Source organism: Marmota flaviventris, chromosome 9 (assembly GCF_047511675.1).
Source record: "Marmota flaviventris isolate mMarFla1 chromosome 9, mMarFla1.hap1, whole genome shotgun sequence".
NCBI classification, from domain to species: domain Eukaryota; kingdom Metazoa; phylum Chordata; class Mammalia; order Rodentia; family Sciuridae; genus Marmota; species Marmota flaviventris.
This window is the reverse complement of record NC_092506.1, coordinates 58,878,634-58,887,719: the sequence shown is the minus strand read 5'-3', so window position 1 is coordinate 58,887,719 and position 9,086 is coordinate 58,878,634. Positions and strand designations below refer to the sequence as shown.

General features: G+C 33.7%; 1 protein-coding gene across 1 annotated transcript; it reads left to right on the top strand.

The window, feature by feature from the left end:
* The first annotated feature begins 1,128 nt into the window (after positions 1-1,128).
* LOC114098568 (olfactory receptor 52A1-like) lies at positions 1,129-9,073 on the top strand. Its single transcript, XM_027942812.2, has 3 exons — positions 1,129-2,054; positions 8,008-8,093; positions 8,985-9,073. Exons 1-3 carry the CDS (start codon positions 1,129-1,131, stop codon positions 9,071-9,073), a joined length of 1,101 nt encoding a protein of 366 aa, XP_027798613.1.
* Positions 9,074-9,086: the final 13 nt, after the last annotated feature.

Here is a 9,086-nt window from a genome sequence, read left to right as displayed (position 1 = left end):
TAAGCCCTTTTGGAAAGTCTAGGGGAAAAGAAGAAAGAACCTAAGTCTATTTTTTTATGAAATCATAAATATTTTTCCAATATATAACTTGAGATTTTCTTGATTCAAAATGCATAATTTTTAAAGTGGTATTTTTGAGAATTTTTTTTCTCAAGACAGGGTCTTGCTAAGTTGCCAAAGCTGGCTTTGTTTGCAATCCTCCTGTCTCACACTCCAAAATTACTTGAATTATAGGCATGTGCCACAATGTAATGAGAACTTTCATATAAGATGTCAGAGGTCAAGTTTTGAGAAAATTCAGTCATCAGAATAAATAAGTCCTTAAATTCTCTTTAGTTATTCTATAGACCTCTTCTTAATCATTTCTGTTATCCTAAAGTCTGTCTTCCTTGTCTAGTACATTATTTGATTCCTTTTAAGAAATCTAGTTTTTTATCCCTTTAGTTTCTATTAATTTGTTATACCTGAGATCATGAGATGATACAAATTTTCCAGATGATGTGAAAACATTATAGATACATAAATATATTGTGCTTTTGAATTTTAAATATTTATATTTCTAGTCTCTTCTACAGAGTTCTTTTTACATTAATATTCTGTCCAGAATCTTAGAATTTGCTAGACCAAAATGACTATTCCTCACCTGAAGGCAATGGGAATAGAGTACTAGAGGAATAGCTGAAAAGTGGGATAAGTAGGAACTCACCAAACTGTGATTAAATGCAAATTTACAATCAAAATAAGTAAATCTATATATTTTTCTTTTATTTCTTTTGTGTGTGTGTGTGTATTTGTGTGTCCAGAGATACGGCAAGGAAATAACAGACAGGTCAGTAGTTTAAACCCATACGGAAGGGATTTTGCTGATCCTAATGCAATGGACCTGCCACACATGTAACATCTCTTATCCTGGCACAGTACCCATGGTTGTCCTTTCTGAAAACAGTGATCTGTCTGTATAGAGCTCTCTTTTCACTTCAATAATAGAAATGAGGTAGATAATATGATCTTAGAGTCCTATCAAAATTGAGACTCGGTATGATGACTTTGGGTAAAAACAGTAATTTAGAGTGCAATAGCACTGACCGAGAAACTTCTTTTGTTTCCATCAGGAGGCTCAAGAGCACAATGTTCCTCTCCAACGTGACAGTCTTCATGCCCTCTGTCTTGACACTAATTGGGATCCCAGGCCTAGAGTCTGTGCAGAGCTGGATTGGGATCCCATTCTGTGCCATGTATATCCTGGCCATGATTGGAAATTCTTTGCTTCTGTTTATCATCAAATCAGAACCCAGCCTCCATGAGCCCATGTACATTTTTATAGGCATGCTAGGAGTCACAGATATTGTACTTGTTAGCAGCATTATGCCCAAGATGCTTGGAATCTTCTGGTTTCATGCACAAGAAATCTATTTTGACTCCTGCTTGCTTCAAATGTGGTTCATCCATACATTTGAGTGTATCGAGTCAGGCATCCTTCTAGCCATGGCCCTGGACCGGTATGTGGCCATCTGTTATCCACTGAGATATGCCACCATCTTTACTCACAAGCTGGTTGCTCAACTAGGAACTGTTGTAGTACTCAGGGCTGCCATTCTTGCAGCACCTTGCCTACTATTGATAAAGTATCGGTTTCAGTTTTATCACACGACAGTCATCTCCCACACCTACTGTGAGCATATGGCCATTGTGAAACTAGCTGTAGAAAATATCAGGATCAACAAAATCTATGGTTTGTTTGTGGCTTTCACTGTTTCAGGGTTTGACCTCACATTCATCACTTTTTCCTACAGCCAGATATTTGTCACAGTTTTTCATTTGCCCCAGAAGGAGGCTAGGTTGAAAGCCTTCAATACCTGCATAGCTCACATCTGTGTCTTTCTCCAGCTGTACTTCCTGGCCTTCTTCTCTTTCTTCACACATAGGTTTGGTTCTCACATCCCCCCTTATATCCATATTCTCTTTTCTAGCATGTACCTGCTGGTCCCTCCATTTCTAAACCCACTGGTCTATGGTGTAAAGACTAAGCAGATCCGTGTTAGTGTGGTAAAAATGTGCTGTCCATAAATTCTACCTTGATTGACACCTGCATCCTTTCCTTTTTGTTCACTAGTAATAATCTCTCAAAACAAAACAACAAAATGCCATGTTATTGAGATACCTGAGTTTCCAAGTTAATTGGTTTATAAACAAATTGCTGTAATACAAGTCAATGGGGTTGTGGATTCTACTTAACGAAAGAGAGTAAAATAAGTAAATAGAACCAAATAGAAATATTTTAAATATTTTTTTTAAATTTAGTTCCTCATTGAGTTCTTATAAGAATTATTCTCTGGAATGATTTATGAATTATGTATGTTGCCAAACTTAAATGCACCCAAGTCTCATTTCCCTGGAGTGTACTGGCACAAATTAAAAGCAAGTTATTCACTCACTTTTTATTTAATGTATAAATAATTAATAAATACAAAGGAAGTATATCTTAAATGTATCCTTTTTCAAAAACTGAACTTTTATAGATCTCATGTGATAAAGTATAAAATTTAAATATTTCCCTAGGGTTATTTGGACATTACAGGTGCAAAGACCACTAGTACTATGTGTTGCATTTTACCTTCTCCTTTCCACACATACACACACACATACATACATATGCATAATACATGCATATATATACATAATACATGCATATATATACATATGGTTTGTGTTTTATATATATATATATATATATATATATATATAATATGTAATATAATATTAAATGTTCATCTGGAAAAGTCATTTTTAGTGGGCAATATATAAAAATAGGAAATAAAGTGGATATAGATGGTCCACAATACTTCTAAGCATATTTGGGGAAGTTTTGAAATAGAACTAGCTCTAACAATCATCCTGAAAACTGTGGAAATAGAAGACTGATATAAAAATACAATGTGAAACTACAATATATTTGATCTCTCACAATATATGTAGTCTAGATTCCAATTGCTGAAATAGTCCAAATTGTCTTAAAATTACCAGGAGTAATATCAAACTGAGACTTACAAATAAAAAAGAAAAAAAAAAAAGGTTATTGCAAGGATAAGAGGATAACCAGGACTTTCTATCAACTCATGAAATAGATCAAGTCAATTATAAAATAAATTACTGGACATAAATTGAGAGGAAATAATTGTATTTTATAAACAATAATTGTCAAGAAAAATCCCAAAATTAATATCCAAAAATATTTGATCAGTTTCAAAACTGACTAAAACAACTTGCTTTTATTAATTTTCAATAATACTGATCATTATCAACATTTTTAACCTTCAACAATGTAATAGCTTAAATATGATTCTCCTATAATAGGCATTTAACAAAGAATAAGCTATTCATATTGTGGGATTTTTTAAAATTTTTATGCCCTTTTAATGTAGTACTTTCTTGTTTCCTTTACTCATTTAAAAATTTGTGTCCCTTTTTTTCTTCTTCATTTCTGAATCTGTTGCATAAAAATCTACTTATTGTTTTCAAGGGCCATTCCTCAAGATTGCACAATAAGCTTTCCATCAGGCTTCTGATCTTTCCTAGTAAGAGTGATTTCAAGAAAGGAAGATGGGTTAACACTGGTGGTTTTTTAACTAATAGGGACACAAGTTGATTCTTTTAACTTTAATTATTGGTTTCCAGATGAGAGAGCAATACTGCATTGACCCTCCTATGTGTCTGCCTTTCACGTAAATTGTTCAATTTTGAAAGAATACCTTGCAACTTTGGTACATATCCACCCTTCTTTTATTTTTGTAATATTCTAAAACATACAAATCTAACCCAAAGTAGAAATTTTAAAAATTAGTCCTTCTTCTGCAGAGTGGGAAAGAGACATTTTGAGGGAATTCTGTTTAAGGAAAAGCTCTCTCTCTCCTGAAGGAATGGTGAAAAAAAAATGTCAGAATATAAGTTTAAGAGACACATATTTTGCTGACATTGTATACTACAAAAGGTAGTATAGCTAAAAAAAACTAATAAAAAATATATAATTCTAAAAAAACAAATGCTAACCATTTCTTATGTTTGCTTTTCACAGTGAAATTGACTAGAAATATGCAAGTTACTTGGCGGTTACTATAGGCTTGAAAAAGTGAGAAATATTGAAGATAATTAAAAATAATTTCCATACTATTGGAGAATTGCTTTTATAAAAAACTTTGGGACAAAAATGAGCTTTAGGGATTTGGATTTTTCATTGAAGTTGTATGGATTCATGATTTTAATTGATGTGTAAGCATAAATCTAGTTCTATAGTTGAATATATGTGTTTATTTCTCTGTGTGTTTTTTAACTCTGTCCAATGATAGAAACCAAAAGTAGTGACCAAACAGTGGCATGAGCAGCATTCCTTTCACATCTTGGGTTGTCAGTAAGTTTGTTTGCTAAAAGAGGTGAGGACTCCTTGGAAAAAGAACAGCTTCTGTGGCTTGGGCTAGGAAATACAAAGTAATTGGAAAATAAAGAAAGTAAGGAGGGGCTCAAAGTATGATTGAGACTTGTTGAAATATTAGGGGACAGACAGATAAAGATGGTGGGAATATGAGGTCAAGAAACTAATTCTATAAAATGTGCTGACCCCCACATGCTTTTTTGCCAAAAAGCAATTTATCTGCAGCCCTGCCTGGCCTAAATGGACAGCATATGTCACATTCCTCAGGAAACTACCTGTTGTCTGCAAGGAAATGCAGGCAGGAAATAATGTTGGCAAGAGGAACCCAAGTTACTTTGAGGTGAGAGATTTTGTGACTCTTTTCATCAGATTCTGGAAGATAAGGAAAATTCCTCCTATAATAAAACCTGTAAAAATGCTTAAGAATCAAATTAGAACTGATATGCCTGGGTCAAGTGACATAGAGTTGCCATAGCAGTGGGGTTGGAAAATCTGATGTCACCCTGCTGTCAGTCAATGGTCAAGAGGTGGACCTGGGCGGGAGTCTCTGGAAACTTCCCTGGAATCCCCCCAAAAACTGGAATGCCAGAGAGGCACATTGTCTCTCTCTTCTCTGAGAAGACCCACTTTCCTCCCTTGAGAGTGTCCCCTTTCCCTTTTCTTTCAATAAACATATTCTTGTTACTCTGAGCAATGTGTCTAAAATCTTTCTGACTTCATCACAAGAATCAGGGTTTTTTTTTAATGTTGACATTTTGTACATTTATTATTTGTAAGTGTTTAACAAATATTTTTCAGGCTATTCCTTTTAAAAAAGCAACCAGCAGCAATACTCTGCACAAGTATAAGAAACATTAGAAAAATGCATGATTTCAAAATAGTTACAAGAAAATTTCAGTTTAGAGTCCACATCAAGATGTCCTGTTCATATGTGCCCCCAAGGGAAAAAAGCTACAGTATGTTAAACATACAACTGCTACACAATAGTCTGAAAACTCAGAAACTTGGACTATTGAGGCCAATCAACACCAGTCACCAAGACTTTGTTCACCTTAACAAGCACAATCAAGCATCACAAAAAAAAAAAAAAATAAAAACCAGGCTTTTTCATCCCAAATGAAATACAAATAAGAATCAGCGGCATAGTTGACCACCACTCCACCCCCACGCCCTGGCCCCTGAAGCCTCTGACTTTACAAAATACAAATCCAGTGGAATCAATTGTGCTGAAGTCTGGCTGGAGATCACAATGTAGTCAAGGGGAACAGACACCAAATGTCACTTCACACTGGTGTTAGCAAAGACACATCCCATCCCCAATGCCTATCTTTTCCAGTCATTCCCTCCCTGCCATCAGTTACTACTCAGATAATTCCTATCAGGGTATTAATGCACTGATTAGGTTAGGATTCTCATAACCCAATATTTAACCTCTAAGCATTTTTACATTGTCTCACACATGAGGTTTTTGGAGACATCACATATATAAACCATAACACTCTGCATTTTCACCTCTAATTTTCTATCTGAATGATTTGTCCACTCCTGAAAGTGGTATTTTAAGGTCTCTTATGGTTATTGTATTGAAGTTTCTCTCTCCCATTAGGTTTATTGGTTTGCTTCAAAATTGGGAGCATATAAGTGAAGAATTATTACATTATCTTGCTGAATTGATCGTTTTATCATTACATACTGACCTCCCTTGTCTCCTTTTTGAACTGCTTTTGATTGAAGTCTATTTTATCTGATGAACATAGAGCTTCTCTTGCTTTCTTTCGGATTCCAGTTGCATGGACTATTTTATTACATGCCTTCACTTTCAATCTCTACATGACCTTAGAATTAAAGTGAGTTACTTTGAACAGTTTGCAATTTGGTCTTATTAAGTTTTTGTTTCTTTGTATAGCCTCTTGGTCATTCTTTGTCTTTTAATTTGGAACATGAGTCCATTTATATTTAAGATAATTATCAATAGATATACTCATATAGCTGACATTTTGATAATTGTTTACTATTTTGTTGCAATTGCTTTCTTTTTTTCTCATTTTCTTAGTCTTTGTTATTAAATTATTTTATCAAGGCTATTTTGATTCCTTTATTATTTTTGGTCTGTTTCTGTAAGACTTTTGCGTTGTGGTTACCATGGGGCTTACAAAAATATCTTTTTATTATAATAAGTTATTCTGAAATGCTGTTGACTTAACATGATCTTAAAGACAAGAACAGAAACAAAAAAAAGAATGAGAGAAAATATACTAATACAAAAACTACACTTTTACTTCATTCTTCCCTATGTTTTGTATTTTTGATACCCCATTTTACATAACACAAACAAACACACAGTCTGATAGTTTAATTAATTGGACTGAGTTCATTTAAAAAATATTGGCATTTTTCTCTTCATAGATAGATGTGGCTGTTTCTAGATTTGATGTATAATTGGATGTTTATACACAAATTTTTCCCCTTGTATCAGGAATTGTACCCAGCTGTGATTAACCACTGAGAAACATCTCCATTCTGTTAGTGGTGTTGCTTTAATTTTGAGACAAGTTCTCGCTAAGTTACTTAGGGCCAAGCTAAGTTACTGATGCTGACTTTGAACTTGCAATCCTCCTGCCTCAACCTCCCAGGTTGCTGGGATTATAGGCATGTGCCACTATGCATGGCTCCACAGAGTTTTTTGAATACTTTTTACTGTTTAAGTTCTTTAGTTGAATGACTGAGTGTCTAAGTGAAATAATGAAGTGTTCTTAACAATGCTTTCTACAAAAAAATAAAAATGTCAAGCATTTAGTTGGTGCTCTGTTGACACTACTATTGCATTTAGTGATCTTCTCTGCTATTATTATTATCATTATCATCATCATCATCATCAGGGCATAAAGATGATGAATTTATAATTAAAAGGATAACATTTGACATTGTGAAAAATAAAAAAATTGCATTGTATTTTTGATTAAAGGTAGGTGATTGGAATATAAAACTGAAGAATTTTAGGGGGTTACTGGATATCATACAGATTATACAGGAATGCAAAGAGTAAATTCAGAAGGCAAGAATGAATTCATGATATTATATTGCAAGGTAATATGATTAATACTGTGTTCTAATTTATAAATTCACATCCAAATGCAATAGAAGATTCTATCATACCATTAAAAATTCAAGGCAGAAACAGGAGGGCTTCTTGTATTAAAAGCATTAACTGTTTATCAGATAACTGGGCTCACATCTTGAGGATTGAAAAAGTGTATATGCAAATAAATTTATTATTTATTTCATATTAATTTATACATTAAGTAAATTTTGAACACCTCTTATATAATGAGTATAGTGCTAATTGATTTAGTTTCTCCTTGATAGAAAATATATATGAAAGCATATTACTTATTATTGAAACCTATACATAGATTAGGACCCATAAAGCGTACTTAAAGTTTTATTTTTTTCCTAGGTTTATTTTTTTCTTTGAATCATAGACACATGAACTAAGAAAATGCCATTCACATTGCAATTATTATTATATAACTCTATACAAAATCATATGCTAGATGATTTCAAAGATACAGGAAAGGTAGATTTTATGTATTAAAAAGGAATTCCAGACAAAACCCAAAAGACCTGCATTTTCTGTTTCCTGCTACCACAAACTTATTAGGCTTCAGTGAGCTACTTTTTTTGGTATCTAAATAAAGGGCTTACCCCATTTTAAAGATATATTTTGTTTGATTTTTGGTTTTGTTTGTTTTGGTAATGAGGATTAAACTAAACGGATGCTAAGCACATCCACAGCCTTTTGTTTGTTTGTTTTAAGACAAGGTGTTGCTAAGATGTTTAGGGCCTTGCTAAATTGCTGAGAGTGACCTTGAATTTGCAGTTCTCCTGCCTCAGCCTCTTGAGTTCATGAGATTACAAGGGTGCACCACCATGCCCAGATTTAAGATACATTTTAAACAATGTATTTTACTGGCCTTTCTTGATGCTACCTGTGAGTTTTCAACAATTACTACGTATGGGCTTTCTATAAGATTAAAATTATTTCCATGAATGAAATAAAAGTAAAAACATATGAATCTTCTCTTTTATATTCCTAAAAAAAACTAAACCTCATATCAGGAGAAACACATATGAACATCTGAAAGGTGATGCTGATGTACCACAAGGGCTGATAACTTCTACCCAGATTATTATATCAAAGAAAGCTTTCACCCTCTTTCAGAAAGATAAAATAAAGACATTCACAAACACAATAATAATAAAACAAAAAGGTAGTATAGCACTCCATGGCAAATATTATAGAATATCAAGAACCAAAGATATTCGGGCTTGATATCATGAAGGAAAACTTCATGGATAAGCAGCCATGAATAAAGGTTAAAGACAGAGGAGGGAGAAAAGGCATGGAAATCTCTAACCTATTCCTCTGCACTGTATTCAATATAAAGGGGAATGATGAAGCAGTGTTCAGTCAGGCTGTCTAGTCCCAGTGGGCACTGTCTTCTTCAGAGCCTCTTCATGATGCTTTGTTGTCTCTATTTCTATTTTTCTTTGGTAGAATTTGTTGACAACTGTGTTTACAAATTCTTAGAGCAGACCATTCACCACAGGTTTGTATTATTAGTACTGACACTGTCACTGCCTTGAGGACATGCCTACA

Coding starts and splice junctions, on each gene's coding strand:
- LOC114098568 (XM_027942812.2), top strand. CDS start 1,129: ATGTTCCTCTCCAACGTGACAGTCTTCATGCCCTCTGTCTTGACACTA. Junction 2,055..8,007: donor CGTGTTAGTGTGGTAAAAAT/GTGCTGTCCATA, acceptor CAGGAAAGGTAG/ATTTTATGTATTAAAAAGGA. Junction 8,094..8,984: donor CACAAACTTATTAGGCTTCA/GTGAGCTACTTT, acceptor TTTCTTTGGTAG/AATTTGTTGACAACTGTGTT.